A 26,815-nucleotide genomic window follows, 5' to 3' on the forward strand; every position below is an offset into this window, starting at 1 on the left:
GCTGAGTTTGAAAGTGTCTGCAAGATCTGGCCAAGCATTCTAATTCTGCAGTTTGTTCTGGGGGCTATATGGAGTGGTCTCTTTGTAAGCACCAGCCTTTGCCTCCCTCAGTCTTGACCTCTTGGGTTCCAAAGTGTGGAGACAGGTTAGGAACCTCTCAGTTTACAGCTGCCCTTATGTTAGAGCTTGATGGAGGCCCACATCTCAACAGTGGAGAGGCAAATCCGTTTACCATATTGAAAAACCTGAAGAGTTGCTCTCCTGAATGAGCAGCCTCTGCTGGCCCCAGCTGGGATAAGTGCTCACCTCTGATAGCCCAGCAGTCAGTTCAGGTGCCCTCAGTTACCTTTTTAACTAGTTTCCCAAGAAACAAAGAAACCCAGACCCAGGCTGGGGAGCACAGCCACCCCCCCTTCTCAGCTCCAAACCACCTTGTCACAGATGGTGGCTTCTTCAGCTCCCAGCTCCTCAAACAAAGCCCATACATTCCTGCCAGATTCAGCTTGCAATCTTTCATTCTGTCCAAGAAGCAAATCTGTTTACCATATTGAAAAGCCAGAGGAGTTGCAAAAAAAAAAAAAAAAAAAAAGTGGAGAGAAAAAGCTGTTTTATGAATTATAAAATGTGAGCTTGAATTTTTTACCATGGGATTCATTTTTGTATCTCCAGAATGGAAAACAAAAGATAGTCAGGATACGTGTGTGTTGAACATTTCAATTTTGAAAAGTTACAGAAGGAGTTTTGTAGGTAAACCTTTTCCTCTGGATCTTAGAGGAGGGAAAATTTGGTGCTTATTTTTCAAGAAAAAAAGTAGAGCCTGTGTGAACCGATTTCCAGCATGTTTTCTTACCTCCCCTGTGACAGGTGTGAACTTGAGTGAGAGATGAGAAAGGAGTAGGTGTGTCCATGCTTTCTTTCTGTGCTCAGCTCCCAAGGGGCTCCTGGGCCGGGCTCAGGTGGCACCAGTGGTAGTTCTTTGTCCCTGTGCAGTGCTGGAAGAAGCCACTAGGTGGGAGTCAGGGACAAATGCTGGGAAGTGAAATCCCAAAGAATGAGGTCAGCATGGGCTTCATATGAGAAAACAGCTTTTAATTTTTCTTTTTCAGACAAAGATAACATAAGCACCTCTCGTTATTGAAACTACTTAACTGCACCTGGGTCAGCTGGCAAAGATAATTCTTTGCCATTTTCCTTAGAAACAGTGGACAAAGGGCAGTCAAGAGAGGGCTCCACTGTTTAGGGTGGGGGAGAAGAGACAGGGCTGGTCCTGGGAGCATAGACCTGACCTTCCCCTGTGGATGTGGGGAGACCTCTCCAGACTTCTTGACTGCAGTGCCTTCTGCTGGGGTGCTAATAGGTTGGCCCTTTCCATTCCCGCAGGCATTTCCTAGCCCACAGTTTATGTTATGCCCTGCCCTAGAGAAGCTTCCTGTCCCCTGGGGGATTTTGAATGCCCTTTTCCTGACACAGCAGCCAAGACTGGGGGCCTTCAGCCACTGCAAATTTAGCAGTTTTAATTTTCCTGAATCTTGATCCCTGCCCCCCAAAGTAAATTTACCCTACTAAATTCTAGCAATCCGGCTCCTTTCAGACCTGACCTAAAGAGACTATTTCAGCCTCTAAGAACCAATGTTTATAAATGACCAAGAATGTGCAAACACTGGTGAAAGAGCAAATAAATCCTTCCCCACTAAATTTCCTGCTTCAGGCCCAGGGGCCGTGGTGGACAATGTTGCCAGGTTAGCATAACTTGAGGTCTGAGCATGTAGACACCCACTTACCCTCCACCCACAAAAGAAAACCCTGCCAGAGATACACTACCAAGAGCCTTCTGCCCTTTCAGATACCTGCTAGTGGGCAGGCAGGCTCCAGGGAATTTATGCTTCTAGGCAAGTTTGTTTAGTAATCTATGTTTCGAAGAATGTTTTCTTTGTTTTGTTTTGTTTTGTTTTTTGAGACGGAGTTTTATTGCCCAGGCTGGAGTGCAGTAGTGTGATATTGGCTCACTGCAATCTCCACCTCCCAGGTTCAAGCAATTCTCCTGCCTCAGCCTCCCGATTAGCTGGGATTGCAGTTGTGCACCACCACGCCCGGCTAATTTTTGTATTTTTCGTAGAGACAGAGTTTCACCAGGTTGACGAGGCTGGTCTCGAACTCCTGACCTCAGGTGATCTGCCCACCTCAGCCTCCGAAAGTGCTGGGAATACAGGCATGAGCCACCATGCCTGGCCTTGAGGAACTTTTGAAAGCGGTTTCCTAACTTCTTACTCCTCCAAGTGTTGTCCTGGGACCAGTAGTACGAGCATCACCTGGGAGCTTGTCAGCAGTGCACAACAGCAGGCCCCATACCCAGTCTACTGAACCAGAATCTGCATTTTTACTAGAACCCCCTCAGGTCCAGGCAGTTCATTCTGGATGGGGAAGCACTGTCCTAACCCAGGGATTAGCAAACCATGGCCCACAGTTAGCCCACTGCATATTTCTTACACTCATCAGCTAAGAATGATTTTTACATTTTTCAAGACTGAAGAAAAATCACAAGAATGTTTTGAGATGGGAAAATAATATAAAATTCACATTTTGGTGTCCATAAATAAAGTTTTACTAGTACACAGCCACACACTGGTTTAGGTATTGGCTGTGGCTGCTTTTGCACTGCAAATAGGAGAGTTGAGTATGAGATAGACTATATGGCCCACCAAACCCAAATATTTGCCATCTGGCCCTTTACAGGAAAAGTCTGCCGACCTTTGTACTGATCTATTTTGGAGGTGCATTCTCCATGCTTGTGTTCTGTGGAGGCTTGAGCTGCAGTGGCCAGGACTTCCTCCACAGCACTCTTCACTCCCTTCCCCCGCCTCCCCTTCTCAGCGGGCCAACTGTGCACCATGTCTGTTGAAGGACACAAGTTTACATCTGACTTATGAGGATTTATGAGGGAGTGTCCTGGCAGCTGCCACCTATGGCCCAGAGGTGAAGGCTCAGGGCTGAGCGGAGCCCAGGATGCCTGTAGGTGATAGGTCAGTGGAACAGCACGTGACCATGAGATTCCTCTCAGTTTACAGTTCTGCCTGATAAGATGCTGCTGATTTCTGGTAGGCAGCAGGAGTAACACCTCAGGGGGCCTCAGCTCCTTTTTCAGCCATTCCCTCAAGTACTTGGAATTCCAGCCAGGTAGGTGGCAATCCTGGGGTTCTCTTCTAGACCCTAGGACAGGGGTGGAGCAAGCTACAGTGACTTTCCCCGGCAAACCTGACCACCCTGGCCTCTTAGCTGTGTTTTTACTCCCAGAATCTCAGCCTCAAAGTCTCCTGCCCTTTTCCCACAGCTGGCTGCTGCATGTTGCAGGCAGTAATGAATCTGTTTGTAGATGAGCAAAGTACTTCCAGGAAGGCCTTCGGGACTGTTAGGTCCTGTAGTGACCCGTATTTGTGTACCCTTTGTGCTTCCTGAGGACTTCTGTCTTCAGAGAGGGGTCCAGTGAGTCTGAGACACCACCTCACAGGAGCAGTATAATGGGAGCAGGAAGCCCAGGCCCCCGAGCTCCCAATAACAAGGGGAGCCTAGACCTTTGGGAGTAACTACCTCGGCCAATTAAAAGCTGGCCTTCTAGCCTTTTGGGAGTCATGGACTGTTCTGATAATCTGACAACTCTTTTTCAGATAAAGATTTATGAATACAAATAGTAGTACTTTCTATATATTTGACGAACGTATTTAGGGGCTCATCTGATCCCTGGAATCCCATCTGTAAATCAAGTGAGGTGCCCTGGACAGGATGGACTTCTAGGGCAGTGGTGCAGCCATGGGTTTGCCTTGCCAGGCCAGCCACGACAGGGACCCAGCTGCCCCTGGGGGTGGGGTGAGTGAGCGAGGAGGTGCCTTAGCTTCTGAATCCATCCCATTTCACTCAGCCCTTCCCTTTTCCCTCCTGCCAACCTGCTCCTAGGTCTTTTGGGGTGTTAATTTGTGATTTTTGAGTTGAATTACGATGTAAGTAAAATGTACTTGGTGTTTAAGGAAAAACAAGGCTGAGATAAGGCTTGCTACTTGAGAATGCCATAAAAATGTCAAGAATTTAGCTGCAGTTTATCTGGATTCTTCCCTCCCTTCCTCCCTTTTCTGTCCCTTTCTCTCCCCTACCCTGCACCCCCCACCTTTGTTCATCACACATTGAGTTGAGCTGACAGAGGAAATGGGCCCCGTCTTTTCCTCTTTGTGTTGAACATCTTTACCCTGGAGAAACGGACCTTCAAGTCTCTCTCCTTCACATAGAATTTTAGTCTTACTTTACCAGTCTTATCATTTGAGCCTTATTCTTTCATCCAAAAAATGTTTAAATTCGTACTGTGTGCTAAGAATTGTAGGCATGGAAGTAGGAGAAGTGAGTTGGAAATCAGACACACTTCTGACAGTCTGGTGCAATAGGAGTGGTCCAGTGTGACAAGGTCAGTGATGAAGTAGAGAGGGGAATTTAGGTGCTCAGGAAGGGATAGAAGAGGGACACCTGAGCCACAGCTCTATGTAAGCTGGGAGTGAGCTAGGCTGATGAGAGCAGCCACATTGGCCACCTTTCTCTTTTCTCTTTTCTCCTCTCTTGTACCAGAACCTAAGGAAGAGCACTGCACTCCTCCCAGGAGAGGGGAGAATTTTCCACCATCCTGTAGAGGCTGGAACCTTGCGCCACCTCTCCCTGTCCAGCTCCCAAATCAGCTTGTCTACCTCCTCTTCCCTGGAGTCCCAGATATACCTTTATTGCATACCATATGATAATTCTTAACCCAGGGCATGAAGTTTTTCATTTGCCTTGGATGCGGGGAAAATGTGTATTGACTGGATGAATTTCTTCATTTGACTTGTTCAGGCTTTTAGACAGAGAAAAACCAACCTACTGACCCCTGTACTTTTAGAGATGTTCTTCCTTGGCAACATCCTGCCATAGCATGGGCAGGGAACCTGGGCTGGGTGGATCACACTGTGCTGTGGAGCAGGGCCAGAGGTGAGGAGCAAGGGGCTAGAGCTCAGCGCATGGGCAGCAAAGCCTGCTTTTCCTTTCTGGTCTCTGTCTGGGTGTGTCTCCAGGAATTTTCTCCTCCCCTTATGCCAGCTGCTGGCTAGAGCTCTCCTCCTTGCCACCTCTGTGATCTCTGTGGGCTGGCCCAGCCTGCTGGGGACTGTGCTGCCAGGCATTGTTTCTGCCCTTTTGGGCCCTGCTTCTGGCCCTGGTGGACATTGAAGCCATGCTGAGGGGCATGCGGCATGAGGGGCATGAAGGACTGCTCTTCAGACTGGGAGTTCCAGGAAACCCCGGAGGTGACCCCCAAGGGAACTGGGAAGGCCCAGGCAGTCACAAGCTGTGCATCTGCAAGTCCTTTGCCACAGCAGAGCTCGGGGCCTTGCGTGTAACCACAGTTCCCACCGCACCCACATCAAAGGCCACTTTGATAATCAGCCATAGCCAAAGGCCACACATTAAGGGCTGGGGAAGGGAGAAAAGCTGTTTTTAGTGGGGAGCTCTCAAAGGAGATGGGAATAGGAGGAGGTGGGGGGTGGCATCTAGGGAGTGCCGGAGGGGCCACCTGGAGAGCCTGCATGTGACCTGCCCTGAAAGGAGGAAAACAGCTGCAGCTCCAGGTCTCCGCCAGCCTTTCCAAGGCCCCTGTCTACCCAGCACTGCTCCCTGAGTCTCATGGAAATGCACGTGAAGCAGCCTCAACCTTTCCACCTCCTTGGTTTGTAAAGCAGGTAGCCCAGAGTGGGGGACAGCCAGAGAGGCAGGACCCTCCAGCCCTGGCCCCTGTTCAGAATGTGGCCCCCAGGGTGCTCTGGCTGGTGGCCAACAGTCCAGGGCCAGACTCCCCTGAGTTTGCGGCAGTTGGTCTCTAATGGATGGTACCACCAGCGCCAAGGACAGCAAACGCTCTGTGCTGGGCCTGTCGCTCAGCAGGACCAAGAACCCAGACTGGAGCTGCTTTTTTTTGGAAACAACAGGCTTTCCTCGGGGCACAGCCCATCGTCACTCGCCTGGAAAATGGGTGGGCGTGGGCTTCAGGGCGGGGGTCAGGCTGTGTGTGGGAACCAGTGAGCTCCTCCAAGAGCAGCACTTATTTTTAGTCTTCTCCCCAGTCCCAAATAAACTGAGAGCAGCTGGGAGCCCTGGGTAAATGCAGAGTGAAGCAGAGACAGGAAATCGGGGCTCTCAGTAATGAGTTCCAGCCACTCCAGAAGGGGGAAGCCAGACAAGGAATTTTCTTCAGGACTGTTTCCCTCTGGCAGGCTCCGGTATTATCACTGAGAATGGTCCCGTGTGTGTGTGCGTGTGTGTCATGTTTACAACTTCTGTCCAAGTCTTCTTTCTTTTTTCTCTACCTTTGTGTGACATTTGATTTCTCCGCAGGGCTCTGAATCCCAGTCCTGGTGCGTGTGTGTGCGTGTATGTGCGTGTGCGTGTGTGTGTGTGTGTGTGTGGGGGGGGGGGGTGGTCGGGGAGGACACTGAAGCAGCACGGTCTGCTCTGTGTCGCTGTGTGTCTGAAACTGTCTAGGGAGAGGCTGAAGGACGCAGGCCAGGGAAGTAGGGAAATTTGAACACAGCTTGGAGTTCTTGAGTGGGGAGGGGGCAGAGGCAAGGAAGAGGAGAGAACTGGTCTCCAGCCAGGAAAAGGGCTTTTTCCACCAAGGCATCTAACTGCTGACATGGGTGCCCAGCATGGATGGGGACATTGATGTTTACAAGCATTTCTCGTGGCTGAAGAGGGTAAGTGACTGGCTGCTTTGTCTGGGTCTCCGTGGAGATAAGTGAGGGGGAGACGCTTTGGGGTGTTTTGGGGTGTGTGTGCGTGTGTGTGGTAGGGGGAGGTATTGTCCAGCAAAGCCCTGCTGTGGCCAAGTTCTTCATGAGAATCTAATTATAGAACCAGGGAGAAAACAGTCAGCTGTCTTTGTTTCTCCACTGACATTCTAGTGAATGAGCCTCTGTACAGAAAGGCAAGAATGGAGTGAGGAAAGTTGGTTATTTTAACTTTGGCACCTAAACAGTCAGAGGCTCCAAACACCGTGACCAGAAGAATGTGCCCACCGCTTTTCAGTTTGAGGACACAGGGAGGAAGCTGCTGCCTTTTTAAATGCATTGGATTCGGAAGTTGTTTAACTCGTTCTCACTCTGATGTTATCCGGTGGAGCACACATCTGCTGTCAGCAGAATGAGCTTCTGCATTTCCGGAGGAAAGCTTTCAGGGAGTTCTCTTTGAATGCTCTGAAGCTGAGGGTTTATGTTGCAAGTTGTTCATGCCCTTTCTTTAGAGGATAAACCTGAGTGTGTGGTATGAGCAAGGAATGAATGGACGTTGGGGGCTGGAGTAGCATCATACTCCTAGAATTCAGGCTGTTTCCTCTTTTGTGGCTGCCTTTAAATTGGCTAAGATAGGTATGAATTTATTTTCACACGAAGGGATTTTAGGCTGAGTGTTTTTCAGAGGCAGGAAGGGCAAAAGCAGCTGACAGGTTAGAGATTTGACATTGTAACTGCAGAAGGACAGAAGAACCAGGAAGTGTCCAGCTTGGAAGGGGCATGCAGATGCCCGGACCCCGACTCCCGGACACTGAGCTGGCTGGCTTTTGTGTGAGTGCAGCAGCACTCATTCAGCAAATCTGTACTGAGTTTGGGTACTGGGTGTATAGTAGTGAGCAAAATAGAACCAGCCTCTTGTGGATCTTCTACCTAATACTGGAGATGTAGGTGAAACAGTCCCAGGAAATAAACCTCAGATTACAAACAATAAGTGTGTCTGGAGGAAGAACAGAAGACACGGGACTGCTGTTTTGATGGAGAAGGGGGTTGGGGCAGTCAGGGAGTTTGAGGAAATTATACTTCGCTGAAAACTGAAAGAGCAGTAAGAATGAGTCAGGTGAAGAATGGGGTGAAGAACATTCCAGGCAAATGGGGCATAGGGGATGATGTATACAAAGGTCCTAAAGCAAGATGGAGTCTGCTAATTGTCCAGATTGAGAGACAGCCCATGTGGCTGAGCACAGTGATGGCAGACAGAGGCGGGCAGAGGCTGGGATCACGCAGGACAGTGAAGGCCACAGTAAGGCTTTTGGGCAACATGGTTTGTGTGCTGGGGGATTTGTAGCAGGGAAGTGACATGGGATACATTGGAGGGGGGGTCTAGTTTGTATTTTAAGAAAATTACTCTAGCTGTGATGTGGTATATGGTAAGCTATGTTGGGAAAAGTGAGGCAACTGAACACAATTATAGGGCTGGAGGGCTTGGAGGGATGGGATAGTACAAACCCCTCATTTAACAAAGCCCAAGAGGGGCTAAGAACCTCATGGTATTAGTGTCATAGCTATTAGTGGTGCAGCCTGGTCTTGAACCCTGTTCTCTATCTCCCAGTCTAGTTCTCTTTATTCATTTTCTCTGCCAAATATGTATAAAATTATTGCTTTAGAACCCAGCAGAAATCCTGTCTGTGCCCAGCCCCTAGGGCATCACAGTCACCAGAAAGCATGCTGAGATGACCAGACGTTTTGGCAAAGGTTTGCATCATCTTAAGTTTTTTTTGAAGCCCCACTGGGGAGATACTGGAAGGAAATATGTAAGAAATGCACTGTCCATCACTTGGTCCTTCTTTCCCTGTATCCCAAATGAAGCTTTTAAGCAAGAAATCCTTTCAGCCAACATGTGCCTAGGATTGTCAGAGCCTTGTCCCAGCCCATGGGGCAGATACTGTAACTCTGCCTGCTACAGGAGAAGTTATGTGTGTGGAGGAACTAATTTTGCATGTCATGCGATGTAAGAAGGCCCTTCTTGTCCCAAGACCCAGGGTATTCTGGCTCCTGTGGACAGTTGGAAGTTTGCTCAGGCAAACTTTAAGCAAGGAGACTTTAGAACCCCCCAGGATGACTCATAGTAAAACAGATATTTTTCTTCTACTTTTAGAATTCTAAAGAGCATTTTACAAAAGCAAAACTCAAAGTTTAGACATGTCATTGGCAGTGTGATAAGAGTATTTTCCGTATTCTCTACCCTAAACACTACTGCCAGATTTTTAAAATCTTCTTAAAAAAAAAACGAAAAAAACAAATTCCCTTTCGTCCTATGACCCCAGTGATGAGCCCCCCTGGACTCACCCTTAATCTGGAAGAAAAATCAGGCCCTTCGGCTTGCTTGGCCTTTGAGACCATTAGCAGCCCAACGTCAACTTACCTTTTTAGTTTTATCTTTTATATCTACCCTGATGAGCTCCCAAGTGTATTTCTTCCCTTTTCTGAGCTTTTACCACAGATGACCACCTCCTCTCTAACTCTCATCCACTTCAACTGACTCCATCCAGGCTGTCTTTTCCAAGGAAACCTTTGCTGGCCCTCCCTCCCCACCTCCTGTAGCCCAGGTCTGCAGCACTTCCCATCTGCATGGCTCACCCACCCTTTCTCCTGTGCTTCAGCTGAGGTGGTGTGGAGAGCTGGTTTCTCTGAACTCATGTTTTTGAAGGTAGAAACACTATCGTCTTCATTCTCCTTTACAGAGGGCATAGATTCTGGAAGAAGAGGTTCCTGGTGCCAGAGCAGGAGCCCTTGCCCTTTGAGCAGTCCAAGGTGGTAGTGTCTCAGGGCAAAGGGGAGATACTTATGTTCAGAGAGGCATGGAGCTGGAGGGGAAATATTTGCTCAGAAAAGAAACCTTGCTCCAGGGCCTTTGTGGGATGGGATAGTATATACTATTAATATTATAGTTAAGAACATGGAGTCTGGAGTGAGGCCTGAATTAGAATCCTGGCATGCCACGTTTACCAGCTGTGTGATCCAAGGTAAATCATCTCAAAAGTCTGGATTTCTTTAACTATAAAATAAGGGAGATAATAGTACCTACCACATACAGGCTTTATGAGGACTCAGTAAGATAGTACGATTAGTGCAGTATCATGCATGTAGGAAATACTCAATAACATGTTTGCTATTAACTGCTATTGGTGATTATCAGGAAGGGAGAAGTTGAAAGAGGAACAGATGGAACCAGGTTCTCTCCTAGAATTGCCTCTCAGGCCATTCAGTGCTTCAGCTTTATGACCCTTCCCACACTCCAGATCAAGGTCTCAAACCAAGCATATTGAAGACCTAGAAGAGGCAGCTGCAACCTGGGCCACCATAGGTGACCAGAGGCCTCATTGGCTGCTGGATCTGGCCAGCTTGGCTGTGGTTGCTGAGTGAAGGCTGATCAGGGCTGATGCTCTAGTTCATTCTCCTAACAGACAAAGCCTAGGGATAAGGTAGTCTCTTGCCACAAGTATCCAGAGGGACTCAGTCACAAACAGCTCACACCTGTTCTACATTGAGTCCAGTGGATCCAACCCACACAACCATGAACACACCGCTAAAAATAGCTCCGAGCAGGGTCTGTGGGACCCACCCACTGCTCTTTCAGCAAGGGTTCATTTTCCCAGGAACAGAAATCCCAGACTGTCAGCATCTTCACACTGCTTCCTGGCTTCCAGCACTCTCAGTGCTTAAGCAAATTCCAACTCTAGGTCACAAAGAAAATGGAATCACTACAGGTCCCCCATGCAGTTGGCTCAGGTTCTGCAGTAAAAAGTGGAATGAACTCAAGCTGCTAATGTGAGACTTTATTCTGTGTCATCTGGTGCTCAAATGGTTGATCTAGTAGCCTGGCCACTTGGGCCAGAAGAGCTGCAAAGGCAGACACGGAGGTCTCCTCACTCCAGACACTGACTTGCCTTGCATTCATGTTGGGCTGCAGTGAAAGTTACAGAAATAGGCAGCAGCTTCTGTGAAGGCTGTTCCTACTAGTTAAGAGCATGGATCCTGGATCTAGATTCCTTGGGCTCATATCTCACCTCTGTGTAGACTTGGGCAATTTATTTAACCTTCCTAGAATTCAATTTCCTTGACTATATATATGGATAAACAATTCTATAGATTAGATAGATAGATAGATAGATAGATAGATAGATTTTTTTTTTTTTTTTTTTTGAGACAGAGTCTAGCTCTGTCGCCCAGGCTGGAGTGCAGTGGCACAATCTTGGCTCACTGCAACCTCCTTCTCCTAGGTTCAAGCGATTCTCCTGCCTCAGCCTCCCGAGTAGCTGGGATTACAGGCATACACCACCACGCCCAGCTAGTTTTTTGTATTTTTAGTAGAGATGGGGTTTTGCCATGTTAGCCAGTCTGGTCTCGAACTCCTGATCTCAGATGATGCGCCCGCCTCAGCCTCACAAAGTGCTGGGATTACAGGCGTGAGCTACCGTGCCCAGCCAATTCAATGTATGTTAAGTGCTTAGGAAGCACTTTATAAGTGTTAGAGTTACGGGGAGGATGACATCGATCAGAACTGACGACCTCTGGTTACTTGGGAGCCAGGTACCCAACCTTGATTCTGAAAAGAGAGGTTTTTCAATCCTATGGGAAAGGCAACAGTGGATATGGTCACCCAAGGGCACTAGCTTCCTCAATTTCCTATGATACCTCCTATTTCTGGCCAACACACCCAAGATGCCTGTACATTATGTTTCCTGGTATAATTTAGAAGCTAGAATTCTGCCATCTCGGACATCCAGCACCTGTAACTCCTGCCAGCTCCTTGAAGAGAGGCCTCTTTTACCCGGTGGGATTTAACAAAGTGGCATCACACCAGGGTCATTTGCTGAACAACTTGTGGGCACTGCAGAGCAGCACAGCCATTGTTGGTTTTGTGGACTGGCAGCAGCACTTAGGGATCCTTTGACTCATCCCTGCTTTTCTCTGTCCCATCCTCCATAGCAGCTCTTTGACACTTTTCCGTTAGTCTTCAACCTTATACTCCCCTTTCAACTGATGTCACTACCAGTGTCGTAGGAAAAAAATAAAAAACAGCCAAACTGAGATGAGTCTCTTCACCCTCCCTCCCTTTCACCGCAAAATGTAACTGTGTTTCAGCATCCTGTTTCATGGGCCAGGAGTCCCTTCTCTCAGCCAAGGCTATCCCAGTATCCTGTCCTTGACCCAATCCTGTTCCAGCTCCTCTTGTTGCTCTGATTGTTTCTTCTCTCAGCTCTTCCCTGCCTATCTGTCCCTTGCCGTTGGTGGAAAATGCTTCTCCTCAATTCTCAGGGAAAAAACAAATCAAAACTATCTTTGACCCTGTGCTTGTCTCTTCATGCTGCCTTATAACTTACCTTCCTTTCACTATTAAGATTCTTGGTGAGTTGTTAGCCTGCTCGTTCATCTCTACTCCCTCCTGGTCACTCCTGAAGCCAGTGAGCACTAGCTTTGTTCCTATAGTCATCTTTTAAATTCCTTCTGTAATGTTATTTTTGCTGCCTCTAGTTCCCAGGCAATCTTCCCCATACATTTTCCTTTGTATTCATTTCCATTTGGAAATCTTGTAGGATTAATGGCATTCTTGTGACCCAAGGAGCAGCTCCTTACTTTGGCTCTTGCCTAATTCTGTGTTCTCAAACTTGGGATCTTTCATGCCGAAGAGACATCAGGCTCTAAAGCCTCCAGGGGAGCTAAGACAGCCACAGCGCCCAGTCCACCCTAACTGTAGCACCCAGTCCTGCTGCACTGTCTCTGAAGGTGTTTTCAGTAATAATGACTCAGTGCATCTATTGGAGTTGGCAAGGTGAGGACAGTCTTCAAAGAGTCTTCTCTTTTTACTCTCCTCCTGGCTTTCACATCCTCTCATTACAGGATACCAGCACACATACAAATGCTATTTCTGCAGCCCAGTGCTGTAAGCTTTTTATGTGTCCAGCTACCAGATAAAGAGAATTTAGCAGTGACCAAGCTCAGCCAAGGTTATAATTTTGGGGAAAAAAAAAAATCTTGGTAAATGTGTTTCTCTACAAATCTAGCTCCCCAGGAAGATCAGTTAGGAGCTTCATCCCAGCCCCTTGGTTGGAGAGCTGATGGCCAGTTTATCTTCAGGGTGTCCTGTGTTTGCTATGTTAGTTCTGGAAGACCAGAATATCTGAAGGGTAGTGATTGTCATAGCTTCATGGGTAGCATGTCTGTATTGGGAAGGCTTTTTCCAAAGCTGCTGTTCTCACATTCTCCTAGGGGTATTCCTTTAAAGCCTTCAGATTCAATCATTCAAATGGTGCCTCCACTGTAAAGCCTCTTCTCTCTTTTGAAGGTGAAATGTTTTTGTCTCTCCTCTATGCCCCTGCCATTCATGTGCATACAACTCTTTATGATAGTACTTACTACGTCCTGCTGCAAAGGTTGATTTCTTTTTTCCTTCTGTCCTTATTCCCTGTAATACTACAGAGCTTTTTAAGGGCAGGGACTAACTCATTGTTTAGCACAGAAAGTGGCACCTAGTGGGTGCTCAGGATTCTTCAAGTCATTTAATAAATACATTCATGGCGTGTGATGACGTGAACATTGGTCAACCAAGAAGCTATTTATTTGCTGTTTATGAACTCTGCTTTGTTCTTCCTTAAAAGAGGACATTTAGATCATTGGATGATAGCCTCATCAGCAATACTTAACCTCCCCTTATATATAATTGAGGGGAGGAGGGAATAAGGGTCAAGGTCAGGATAGGCTTTCTCTTGTTGGACTCCTGGTAGCCGAGGATCTGACTGCACTCTATTCACATTGCATTTGGAAGAAATTTCTTTAACACTGTGACAAAGATGGTAGATTGGCTTGACCGTTCTTCACCTAGAAAAAGCAGAACTGGTCCTGGGAATAGTCAGGTTTATAATAAGTGCCAGAAAGCCCTAAAACTCCTTAATAAAAAAATCTAGGGGAAGTTTTCTTTTTTATAAGCACCTGCCTACACTCCTACTACTGGGTTCCCTTGGTGTTGGGTAACCAGAGTCCTGTAACAGGAATTGACTGTAGCTTTTGTGATCCAATCATTTTTGTTTATTTATTTATTTTGGTCCCCTTACTTTTAAGCTCTATGTCTTCTAAGTTTCTAAAAGGGGTTGCATGTGAGTGGTGCTTCTGAGCTTAAGATATAGCCTTAGTAACTTTGATATCTCCCCTGATGCCCTGTGCCTGGCAGCTATGGTTCACTTGTAACTAGTTTTCTGGATTTTGATAAGATCCTCTTGACTAGGCAGCCTGGAAACACTACACATTTTCTTTTGTTTTCTTATTCAGCTAAAAATACATGTCATCTAAATGGCTAAATAAGGAAGAACCATTTTAAGGCTTATCCAAGAACCATTTTAAGGCTTATCCAGGACAAGGCTTACCCAACGTGCTGTGTTCAAAATCTCAGCGTATTTACAGGCAAAGAGCCATCATATAATTTAACATGCTCTGACCAGTTGGGACAGTGTATGTACTGTGGCCAAGATCCTGAAGGCACTGGAATTTATAGCTTATTAGAAGCACTGAAGGAAATGTAACTCTTTACCTGGCCAAGATGACAACTATTGATATCAAAAAAAGGAAGGCAGATGCATTTTGAGGATCCCAAGGCAAGAGCTCTGAGAAGCAACTGTTGGCTTCAAAAACCAACATGATGGCTAGAGCTGTCACACTGGGGAGCCGACTGTTTTAGGTTTTCCCACACTCCTTACTTGTATACCAATGACACCCCTGTTGTGATCTTGCCCTTGCCCCATTTGACTACTCTGGAACCAACTCCTTCCCCTAGTTCAGTGAAGTACAGTGCCAGCAGAAAGTCTCCTGGGTCATGCCAGTTGGGGAGTGCTACAAAACTGCCCTCATCCAGCATCCCTGAGGTGTACCAGAGCACATGTGAAGGGTATGTTCTCCTTGCAAATGCCAGCCAGGCCATAAAGCAGTCATGCTGCCCACAAATCTGCAGGACCCCAGCCATGACATCAAGCACTCCCCCCTCTAGAGCTCCAAGGAGAGACTAACATGGCTATCCCTTGGCCAAGCTACAGTGGAAGGGCTAGGCCAGGAGAGAGCATTGTCATAGATCTGAACAGCCACTGCAGTCAGAGGGTGATGTCTTTGAGGAGGCCGCTGGGGGTTAACTTGGCTGAAAAGTTCATGTTTAACTCAAATTTGAACTAACCTCTAGATTGGAACAGAAATAAAAACCCAAGTGTTTATGATTAGTTATTACTAGCTATAAAAATTCCCAGTGTACTTATTATAAACAGGTATGTAGCACATAATACTTAGAGTACACAATAGAACACTTGTACGAAAGAAAAAAATGTGGCCATGAATATATGACTCAAAAATGTGAGCACTTGTTCAGGGATAGTGGAGAAGTGAACTCATCTTTGGCAATGTGGCCCAAAGACATGATCCCAGGGCTATTAGCTAATGGTGGGTTCTGCGTTGTCACTGTCACAGAGGCTTTCTTTTTGTTTTGTTTTTTCATTTCAAGCCTGAAAGTATTTTGGTTATTGTTCCCTTGGGTTGTTTGTACAGATCTTTATAGATATTTCTTAGGCGTCCTGATCAGAAATATTGCCCCTGTTGTTCTCTTACACAAAAAGAGTGAATTAATTAAAACTTTTTGTAGAAGGCATTAAATGATGCCTTCTAACTGATGCTTCTAACTGAACGTTGGTCTTTTAGATTAAACAAAGCTAAATCATTTATAAGTTAGCTAAATTCATTTGTTAAATTATAATTTAAAAATCATTTCCATATTCCTATGATTATTCAAAAACTGTTTATATCACACAGGAATTTTTAGAGCACCCTAGTATAAAGAGCACTCTGTAGTTTTAGTGCCACACGTTTTCAGGTATGCTGACCTAACTTGACCCTTTCTGTTGCTCCGTGAAGCATGATTTTTTCTATTGAAAGGATGGAAAGCCTGAGATGAGGTAACCTACTTGAGATTACACATGGTTAGGTGCAGCCCCAGCCTCCTAATTATTCTTGGTTTGTCCTCTTTCTGCAGAGAAGGTGGTCCCTTGGGGAGGAGGATGCAATAGGAATTCTGTAAGTGAATATGGAAGCACCACAAGAAAGTCCCCAGGGATCCCCTGACTTGAAGTTCAGCTGGGCCAAATGAGGGGAACAGGGAACCCAGAGCTCTCAGCCTCCCAGCGCCCAGACCTGGCATTTGTACAGCTGTGTCTGACATGTAATTCTTTCGACATAACTTCTTAAACAGTTGTTAGATATATTTCTGTTATTTACCCTTCATTTATTCATTTTCTGATTTATCTTTTAGACTTTAGCTCCTGTTTATTTCTTGTTTTGTTTGAACTTACTTTTTCATATCCCACATCCTGCTCCCCACCTCCACCAACCCCGGTTGATGCCCATGGGCCTGTTGCATCTTGTATTCATTCCCTGTCTTAACCTTTTTGCTCTACATGGGAAATAAGAATGGAAGCAAACAGGTAGTGGATAGAAAGCCATCTATTCCACACACAAAGGACGCTGAGTGCCCTTTTTATCCTAGTACATCCCACACAGACACTCCCTGTGCCACAAAGTAGATCTCAATTAGCCCCTGATGATAATCCTGGTTTGAACTGTAGTTGGCTTAGGACTGACAGCCCTGTCTTAAAAATTGCCAGTTTAAGCAAATCAAGCAATAGTGGCAGAATTCCTTTGCAATTCAGAACTATATCCAAATAGCAGGAATTCTTTCCTACAAGTCTGTTTCCAAAGGAGTAAGTTTTAGTCAGTTGATCACCTTTTGAGACAAATGTATTAACCAGAACTTTTGGTTGCAAATAACAGAAACTCAGTTTGAACTAGGCCAAGAGGGAACCAACAGGAAGGGCTGGAATATATCTCTGCCTTTAGGCAGCGTGCACCAGGGATGAGAATGCCTCCAGTCTTTTTCTTGGCTTTTGTTTGCTTTTCTGTGCATACTGGGTTCATAGCTGTCTCTTGCTGCAAACCAGCTTTTTCCACGTCGAGCAGGACATGGCCACTGACAACCTCAGAACTGTGGCACCACCACTACCATGCTCTGTTCCCAAGTTTAAAAATTCAGAGGAAGGATTTCAACAAGTCAAGCCTGGATCAAGTGGCAGGGAGATGAGGATCTTTCTACGAAGATGGCAGCCCTCATTTATACCACATAATTATAGTAAAGGCGATGATCTCAGCCTAGTCTACACAAACAATAGATTCCATTAAAGCAGGGTGCTGAATTCTCTGCCAAGACTGATACAAGTCTTCTTTGTTTCTTTTCCTTAGCAAGAAAACAAGGGGAACAATTGGCTGATCTAGGGTTCGCCACAATTCATGGTGAAGTTTCTTTTTTGGACCTTACATATCCCCTGAAAAATCTCATCCCTAAAATGCAATGTTCTCCAAGGTGCAGAAATCTTGATTTCTTTGAGTATGCCAGCAATCAGCTCTCTGTGCATGAGGAACTTATCAAGAGTAAATTTCTTACTCAGTGACCATGGGGAGGGATGGGAGAGGTAGGGACAGGACCTGGTTTAGGTTAGGCTAGTATCATTGTACGGTCCAAACTGCCCCTTATGTGGGGACTAACTATCCCTGCTGGAATCTTGCTGGTCAGTCAGTCCTCTCCCTCCTGGCTACTCACAGTTCTCTCTCTGTCCTCTCCCTGCTGAGGCTGATTGACTATCATGATCAACTCCAGGATCCCAACCATAGAATACCCTGCACAGCTGATACATTTTCCTGAGGCCCCTCTCAGTTAGGGATGGCTTAGAAAATACCCACACCTTAGGCTGTTAATTTCTCAAGCTGCACATTAGGCTTGCCCAGCCATGGCAGTGGTAGCAGTTTGGGTCTTACAGAAACAGACCCTAGGATAACCTCTAAGAATCAAGGAGGTGTGTTGTCACTGTTTCTGAAGACACTCTGGAATATTACTCCCAAGGCCTAGGGAAGACCTTGATATGACAACTCTGTGCTGTGTTTTATATTTGCCTCCACGAGGTCTGAATTTTAGAGGATGAATTCCTTGTGTCCAAGACTTTTTTCAGCCTCTTGAGAGCAACACTTGACAGACACAAAGGTGGTTTGGCTTCAATGATCTTGACTAAAGGTGCTGAGTTCTTAAAAATATCCATTCGAGAAGCCCTTGTCTTGATTCAGTTCCATGATATAGGAGAGGTAGTATGTTTCACTGTGGCATTCTTTAGTCAAAATTTAAGAGGATATGGAAATGTCTGGAGTTAACAGTTCTCCACAGGGCACACAGATCACATGGTTCTCACTATAGTTTTAGGTAACTAACCTGAATTTTACAGTATCAGAAACAGCTCTGACCATTTGAATGAATGGTCTGAAAACTTGAATGAGAAGATTGACTTTTCCCTGTCACATTTGTAGCAATAACCATCAGAACAGAGGGGGAGGAAGTCTGATCAAATATATGTAACACAGCTTACCGTTGGCAGGTCTAGCCTAGTGGCTAATCTCATTGGTTGAGTAAAAATTAGCTCTTTCTTATATTCATCTGTGGATTGAGCATCCTTAACAAGTATAACGGGGGTGGATGATACTCTCCTTTATAGTCACTTGCCATCCCACAGTGGGGAACAATAGAAAATTAGCATGTAGGCCAGGCACGGTGGCTCATGCCTATAATCCCAGCACTTTGGGAGGCCAAGGTGGGCAGATCACAAGGTCAAGAGATTGAGACCATCCTGGCCAACATGGTGAAACCCCATCTCTACCAAAAATACAAAAAATTAGCTGGGCATGGTGGTGCATGCCTGTAGACCCAGCTACTCAAGAGGCTGAGGCAGGAGGATCGCTTGAACCCAGGAGGCAGAGGTTGCAGTGAGCCTAGATGGCACCACTGCACTCCAGCCTGGTGACAGAACAAGACTCTGTCTCAAAAAGAACAACCCCCCCCCAAAAAAAAAAACCCAGAAAATTAGCAAGTAGCATCCTTCAGAATTTGATTGGACTTTCTTCTCTGTGAAATGTGGGCATGGTTCTTGCAACCTGACTTCATGCGTGGAGAGCTGGGCAACTGCTCTATCACTGACTTACCTAATCAGGAACATGGACAAGACTTTTCAGAGACACCTCAAACCTGGAATCATGCAGGGACCCACTATCCATCCAAGCCTTCTATTTGCAATTCCGCTATTAAAGAAGCAGGTATACTTGTTGACCAAGCAAGCTGTCTTTAAAGTAGAGCAAAACAGAGATGTGTTCTAACTCAGTCTTTTAAAATATATTCCTCAATAAATTGGAATCACATTTTGATAACCACAAAGCTTATTATGCCTTGATGATGTAGTCATTTTATAATGCAAGAATGATACCAGAACGTGATTGAACCTGTTGCCAGGTTATAAGAATACAGAATATACAGATTCACCCAAAGGCAAATCCTTACCTTAGGCTGATGAGTATTAGCATTCAGCAAGACAATCCTCTTCTTGGCCCTGTTCTCAGATGCTTTCCAAGTTTTTTTCCAGGCAGAGGTGGCATTTGATCCTGGCCTATGCCCTTCTGAAGAACGCAGTTTTTTTTAACATCCTAGTCCTATATAGATCATGAAAACACATGGCTCTGACTTCATCAAAAGCAAAGGATAGGATACTGTGGGTTTCCATCTGGAACATTATCTTTCACTGCTGTTTACCTTTAAAAAGCTTGCTGGAGAACGGTGATTTTGAAGGACCTGTAGAAGAGGAAGAGGCACTGTTCCTCTAGAACAGTGATTGGGGTGGGGGAGGGACCTGTCTGCCATGCACACCACTGCTGTATGGACCAGTATGCCTGCTAGGAAAGGAGCTGGCTCCTCGAATCTGTTATAGGAGGGACAAATATGAGGAACCACTGTTCTAGGTCCTCTAACAGTGCTTCTAGATTTTCAAATATATTTTAATTACTCAATAGAAACATTTTGTAGGAAACTCAAACATTATGTCAAAGTGCTCTGAACAGTGCCTGGCACATGTTGAGCACAAGGTGCTTGCTGTGTATTTACAGCACTGTGCCTGGACTGTATTATATTAGTCTCCATGGAATTGCTTTCACCTTTGGCCCATATTGCCCACTAGCCTCTGAACTATTCTGAGAACATCACACAAAAGCAATGAGTTCTACTGGGCTCTGTTTACTATAAGGGTGTCATGGATATTGCTGATCCCATCACACAAAATCTGTCTATGAAAACGTGAAGTTTCTCCCTTGCTCTGGAGTAAGTATGCTTCTCCTAGGCAATTGATTTGATTTTACCATACTGATCTGCAGATCTTGTTAACTGATTGTGCCTCTCTTTTTTTACTGGCTGCTAGCGTGGATCTAGATTTTTGATCCCCCTTCTAGCATGTGTTATAGAATCTAGGTCATACATTTTATTAACTGAATTTATGATTTCAACTTTCTTACTCTTTTTTTGTCAACTAGTAAAAATAGTTACCTCTCTGGGTGATTGTATGGGTAGACCTTTTATTATCATGAAGAATATACTGCACACCGTTTGAATAAGGCATAGTTGGTACAGTGGCTTGCTGGAGTCTGTGGAAGAAGTCTTGCCTTTGGTCTTCTCTCCTTCATTTCCTGCCAGAGAATGGGCAGCTGCCAGTGCTAGGTGGCTCCATGTCCATGTGGACTTTGGCACTGGGGTTCTACCTGCAGAGCTTCACTTGGACACCTGGGTCCTTTTTAATTCTCTGTCCACTGGAAATCACCATCATATGAGTTCTTTGACAGAGAAGAAGTAGACCTGCTATTAAGAATTATTCTCCTACCTCTTCTCTGGTTCTGAGAAAATATAGATTATAATATATTCTTGGATTCTAGTCAGAGAATTTGATCATGTGAGAACTGGAATATTAATTTAACAACAATAAACTGCCATTAACAAAGAAGTCAGTTGTGATTGTTAAGGTTCTTTGTCTGTGGCATGAAAGAGCTTCCATAACAATGAACAAGACATAGGCTCCAGAGGGGCTGGAGCAGAAGACAGTGGTGTGGCAGCAGGTGCTGCCTGGCACAGCTGGCCTGGGGAGTGGCCCCTGGGCCTGTCCTCTGGCTGCACCTTCAACAAACAATCAATGAATCTTGCACTAGTGCGACTCCAGGGTTTGAATGCGGTATGCTTGGTCCACATTTCTGTTCTAGGACTGGGCATGGCTCTGTTGCCTCCCTCACCTATGCAGTGCATTGGGAAGGGGTGGGATGAGGGGAGGAAGGAGGTGCCTTTTCTCATGGAGGGTGGTGGGAGAGCCCATGCTAAAAGTTGAAATGTGGGGAAATGGCCTAGGACAAGGTGGCCCAACTCTGGGTCTCTCACATCTGCCTCTTTGCACAATTAAGACTTTCCTCTAGGGTGGTAGACACCTCCCTCGTGAATATTGAAGTGCTGATTTCACTGGACCAGCTCAGATTGTATGATACTCAGTTCCACATTTAGCAATCAGATCTACTTTTTCAAACTGCCAAGCCTCTGGGTGGCCTATTGCAGACCAGTCTGATTTCAGTCTTCCATTTGCATGGAGGAAGGAGGTGTTGGGGCCAGCTTGGTGACATTATCTCCTTCTCTCCTGTCTGCCCACAACCAGGTCAGACACACCCAAGAAAGCGACACCTCCTTTCTCTGCTTGGGGCATTTGTAAGATTCTGCCTCTCCTCTGACATTTCACATCCTCTCCCTTTCCTCTCTTTTCTATACTTTCTGGCTACCTGTAATTTCCTTAGCTTTTGCTCTGGCATCCCTCTGGCTATTATTTAAGTTCTTCTCAAGATGTTTTGTCTTAGCTTGCTTCTCTTAGCTCTAGCACTGGGGAAATGTGATCTGCCAGCCTGGCTACCAAAGCTCTTATTGGAGGGTGGGATTGGGGTGGGAAGGGACGTGTGAATGAAGGGCCTTGTAGTTGACATCCTCCATCCTTCATGCTCACTGTGATGTTCAGGATGGGCCTCCATGCAGCAAGGTGTGCCTTGGCTTCAGGGGACCCTGGCATGAGAATTAGGAGATACCAAGATCTGTGCAGAAGCTGTTCCCATGTAGTCCCTTGGAGAATGGTGCCGGCTCTCCAATCTCCTCAAAGAGCAGACCCTCATTGTCGCCATGCCTCTGGAGGCTGTGCCTCTGGCTAACCAAGACCCAGCATGTCAAGTCAAGCACTGCTGGGCCTAGAGTTTCACAGAGGCCCTCCTAGCCAGGAGTGAGGTCATCCAGGAGGTGGTTGTGCCAACTTCCAGGGCGCACTTTTCAGTGGCATGCGATCTGGTTCTCCTCATGGTAGTTTTGAAATCTTGTGGTTTCCTGTTTTGATGATTGGTTTTGTACATATAATCAGTGAAACTATCCTCACAAATTACATGCATCCCTTATTTCATTTAGAAGTTGGTAAGATGTTTTTCCAACCTTTTAAGTGTATTCTTTTTTTTCTGTCCTCTTTAGTCCCAGGTAAACCACCACAGTGCTGCTAGTAATGAAACCTACCAGGAACGCTTGGCACGTCTAGAAGGGGATAAGGAGTCCCTCATATTGCAGGTGGGTACTTTTTGGTGAGAATTGGCTTATCCTGTTACCTCCTACTATGTAGCTTTCCCTAAGTGGAAGGGAAGCACAAGAGATTTTCTCTGTTGGAATTTTTCTCCTTCCAATGCCTATGTTTTTAGAAAAGACTTTTCCTGAAATAAAACAGTAAGTAACTGAGGGGACAGTTTAACTCTAGACTTGGCTTAGGGGGGCTGTGAATTCAGTCATTCATTTGTCATGCACTCCCAAGCACCCGCTTCTATACACTGGCAGCCCCATGACCAGGCTGATTTCCAGGTGCTAAGAATGAACAAAATGGGCCCTGTCCCCCAGAAGCTCCTGAGTCTTGCGAGGGAGGGGAGATATATCCTCATGCCACTAATAAAACAGAGCTGTGGGTGATACAGGCCTAAGGGTGAATGCTAATGAATCAAGTCCAAATTGTCTGAAGCTGGATCTAGACTGATCACTTTAATGCCAAGTCCCCTGGAGCTGGTAACAGGGGCTAAGCCTCTGATAGCTGTCTTGCTTGAAAGAGAGGAGCTCCAAAACCTTTTACGGAGAAAGATCATCAAGGGAGCTTTTTCGCTGTTGAAAGTTTGTGTGCCTTGGTAGGACATAGAGTTAGGTATTCTCATAAGAAGACTGTTGAAGAAGCAGGTCTAGTACTTTGCTGTGTTAGCTCTTGAAAATATAAATTGATTTAGCAAGCATTTACTCAAGGTCTGGTATGCATCAGATATTAATTGGTGATTTGGAAAATATAAAGGCTAGTATCCTAATCCCAGCTCCTTAAAAGCTTAAAGGGTGATGAGTTAGACTGGTGGTAGAATGAAGGGAGGGGTTGAGCGGGGCCTGGAACCCACCCCAGGCTATGGGCTTTAGCTTGGAGCACTAAGGTTATGAGGTGGCAGTGTGTTTGTTTTTTCTCTTTTTACCTTATTTATTTTATTCTTTCATTGTATTTTATGAACATAAGGGTAATGAATGATTTTAAAAACCTTTAAAATTCTAAAAATTTGAAGAAGCAGGTTAACACTTTGGCCTTTTTTCCAGTGTTGTTGTTGTTGTTTTTTCTTTTGCCTCTATTGTAAATAACTGAGCTCATACCAAATATATAGTTTTACATTCCAGTTTTGTATTTTTCTTCACTTCATTGATTTCTTCATTATAAAATAATTGAGTATCTACAACTTGTGAGATGCTGGTTTTAGATGCTGGGATACAGCAGTGAAAGAAGCAGACTAAATTCCCATTCTTGTGGATCTTCCATTTGAAAGAGAGAGAGTGGGCTAGGTGCAGTGGCTCATGCCTGTGATCCCAGCACTTTGGGAGGCTGAGGCAGGTGAATCACCTGAGGTTAGGAGTTGGAGACCAGCTTGACCAGCATGGTGAAACCGTGTCTCTACTAAAAATACAAAAATAAGCTAGGCATGGTGATGGGTGCCTGTAATCCCAGCTACTCGGAAGGCTGACGTAGGAGAATTGATTGAACCCAGGAGGTGGAGGTTGCAGTGAGCCAACATCGCATCACTGCGCTCCAGCCTGGGCAACAGAGCGAGACTCCATCTCAAAAAAAAAAAAAAAAAAAAGAAAGAAAAAGGAGAGTGTGAATTGACAATAAGCCAATACATTAACTATTTCAGGTGCTGGTAAGAACTCTGGAAAAAAGTAAAGCAGGATGAGGATTGTGTAGTAAAAGGAAGATCTCCTTTACAGGAGGAAGCCAAGGAGGGAGCCATGCAGATACCTGGAGAAGTGCATTCCAGGCAGAGCAGGCAGTCAGTCCAGCCCACACACTGAGGCAAGAGTGTGCTTGGGGTGTGGGAAGAACAGCAAGTGGCCATTGTGCCTGCAGTCTGTGCTCAAAAGGGTGGTGCAAGCTGCCTTTAGAAAGGTAGCAAGGGCCAGATTGAATAGCACATTGTAGCACAGATGTTTGAGGGATGTGTAATGTGAAACGCTTATCCCAATGACATGATTAATGAAAGAGTATCCAATGTAAGATTTTGCAGCAAACAGTATGAAATTGCAAACTTTTGAACCAGGACCCTTCATGATTGAAATAGCACATTCCTATTTAGAGAGGATTACAATTTAATTTTTCAAAGTCCTGTGTAATAATGCTCCCTTTCACATTCATAGTTTTCTAAAATTCCAAATTCTTGAATAATCCCCATTTAAATAATCCTAACACAATTGGGAAGCTGCTTGCCAGTAAAGTCAGAAGTTGACCCTAGTGGTTTCTACTCTACTGGGAGCTTATGGGCAGACTCCAGGAGTGTCTGTTAAGTGATCACTGCTGTTCTGCAGTGGCCCAGTGGAGCTGGTTAGGCAGATTCTCAGCAGGGTAGAGCCTCTTGCTTAATGCACACAGCAGCTTAGGCAGACTGAATTAATTTAGAGTCCTTGGCCCAGAAAGTTTTCCTGGTTCTACTCATAGAACAAGGCAAATCACACATAACAAAATACTTTGTTTCTAGGATTAGTTAAAAGCAAAACCAAAATCTCTTGTATCTTCATTATAATGTAACTCCTTAGGAAAAGGATTTTTATCCTTTTTTTTTTTTTTTTTTTAACTTCTGTATCCTCCAGTACCTAAAATTATGCCTAGCATCTATTAGGGTCTCAAAAATAGTTGTTTTTAGTGAACAAAGGTCACATTTTAGGACCTTTATGTATTTTGTCTGGATTTCCTACATCCCTTCATTTGTAATACTTAGAATCAGCGTTGAGGTTCAGAAAGCCCCTGGAGCTGAACAATTAGCTATAGAATGCTAGAGATCCTATGATTCCTCGAGTATCACCAACACATGGCCTCAAGGCATGGTATAGACCATAGAAATGTTTAACCCTCATAATAAGATTAACCAGAAAACATCCTTCACAAACAGAAACTCTGGATTCCAGTGAGCAAAGCCCACCCCCAGAGTCCTGCCCTTTTGAAAGTGGAGTTAGTTCAGGATGGCTGAGAGTGTTGGGCCACAGGGATTAATAAACACCCACCCACAAAGGTTTGTGTGTAAGGTGGACCAAGTTGATAGAAAGAGCCCGTTTTTTTTTTTTTTTAAACATTTTTTTTGGTTAAAAGTGGAATGTTAACCATGTGTCAACTCCAGGAATATGTTTCAATAATTCATTAATCATTTGGGAAAATAAAAATGGAGATCTTAAAGTAGGCATATTAATTTAGATTAGTTCCTTTTTAAACAGGCGCTTTATAATTCAGAAAGTTTCTTTAAACACTCATAAATGAATTCACATCAACTCATGCGCCATCTATTATTCCATTTCAGACTGAGAAATAATTCTGGATAATCTATATGTAAATGGCAACAACTCTAACCAAAAAGGTCTAAAGGATCTCAGTTTATCAACTGTTAATTTCTTCACTTTGGGGAGGACACTCATTCTCTCTCTTCTTGCTTTGAACCATCTCTTAATAAAGAAAAAGGATCCTGGGGCAGTTTGCTAATAGAGAAGGCTATGAAAACCATTGTTAATATATAGTTAGGGCATAATTTGAATGACTTCCTGTAAATAAGTTTTTACTAATTAATATTTTTAATAGAGATTCTCAGCGGTCTTCAGAAAGATGACTTTTTTTCTGCCACCGTATGTGTAATGTGGCTTCTCTATATTTATGACTTAGAGTCATGTTTTGGCCTGTGAAGCACAAAAACCTTTCTGGAGCCAAGTTTTGTCAGTGCTAATACATGCCCTTTACAGCCCACATTCCTTAATTGCATCAAAACACTCGCCTGATAGGTGAGCAGTCCTCACACCCTTATGAGAGGGGTAAGGTCATTGGTTAGTTTCCATGAAGTTTGGAACGCTCTTCCACATGAGGTTGCAGAAGTGCTGGCAAGCCAGCTGAGATGTGCCTTGAGGTCGGGGCTGTTCTGGAAGAGGAAAAAGGAGCAGGAGTCCAGCCCAGAGGCAGCTCCTGTGGCTGTTGGGTGTTTTACTCTTGAGTCTATCAAGAGCAGTAAACGTGACCCATGTCATCAGAGCAGTGGCCGAGACTCCCTGGTAAGGTAAGAATCTAACTGGAGCTGCCTTCGTTCAGGACACTTCCTCCACCTGCCACTCAGCAAAAATCAAAATTGTTCACTGTGTGTAAGAGTCAGTGGTGAGGTTTAACGGCTCCCCTGCGGTGGGGAGGCTTTCCTGCACCATGTCAAATCCCTGGTCCTCCACCATTGCTTTATTTCCTGGAACAGGTGAGTGTCCTCACAGACCAAGTAGAAGCCCAGGGAGAGAAGATTCGAGACCTGGAAGTGTGTCTGGAAGGACACCAGGTGAAACTCAATGCTGCTGAAGAGATGCTTCAACAGGTAAGGGCGGGTGCGCTGAAGGCCCTTGGGTGCTGAAGCAGCTCATGTGCTGAAGCCCCTTTGTGTGCCCAGGCTACAGCCCTCGCTGTCTGCTTTCCCATCCTGCCTGGGGGCGGGATTGGCTGCTCAGT

The 26,815-nt window shown here is 45.3% G+C and overlaps 1 protein-coding gene across 16 annotated transcripts in view; it reads left to right on the top strand.

Annotated features, from left to right (window-relative positions):
* The window catches only part of PPFIBP2 (PPFIA binding protein 2), a 145,011-nt gene that overhangs the window by 59,628 nt on the left and 58,568 nt on the right, over positions 1 to 26,815 (top strand). For 8 of the 16 annotated variants that reach the window (XM_055355327.2, XM_055355323.2, XM_055355324.2 and 5 more), the window contains exons 4-5: positions 22,267 to 22,359; positions 26,571 to 26,684. In XM_055355327.2, coding sequence (XP_055211302.1) covers positions 22,267 to 22,359; positions 26,571 to 26,684 — 207 coding nt within the window. Of the gene's footprint in view, positions 1 to 6,128; positions 6,756 to 22,266; positions 22,360 to 26,162; positions 26,385 to 26,570; positions 26,685 to 26,815 lie in introns of those variants that run through there. The other 8 variants (XM_063710635.1, XM_055355331.2, XM_055355328.2 and 5 more) reach the window with 8 other exon arrangements.

Source organism: Gorilla gorilla, chromosome 9 (assembly GCF_029281585.2).
Source record: "Gorilla gorilla gorilla isolate KB3781 chromosome 9, NHGRI_mGorGor1-v2.1_pri, whole genome shotgun sequence".
Classification (NCBI taxonomy): Eukaryota; Metazoa; Chordata; class Mammalia; order Primates; family Hominidae; genus Gorilla; species Gorilla gorilla.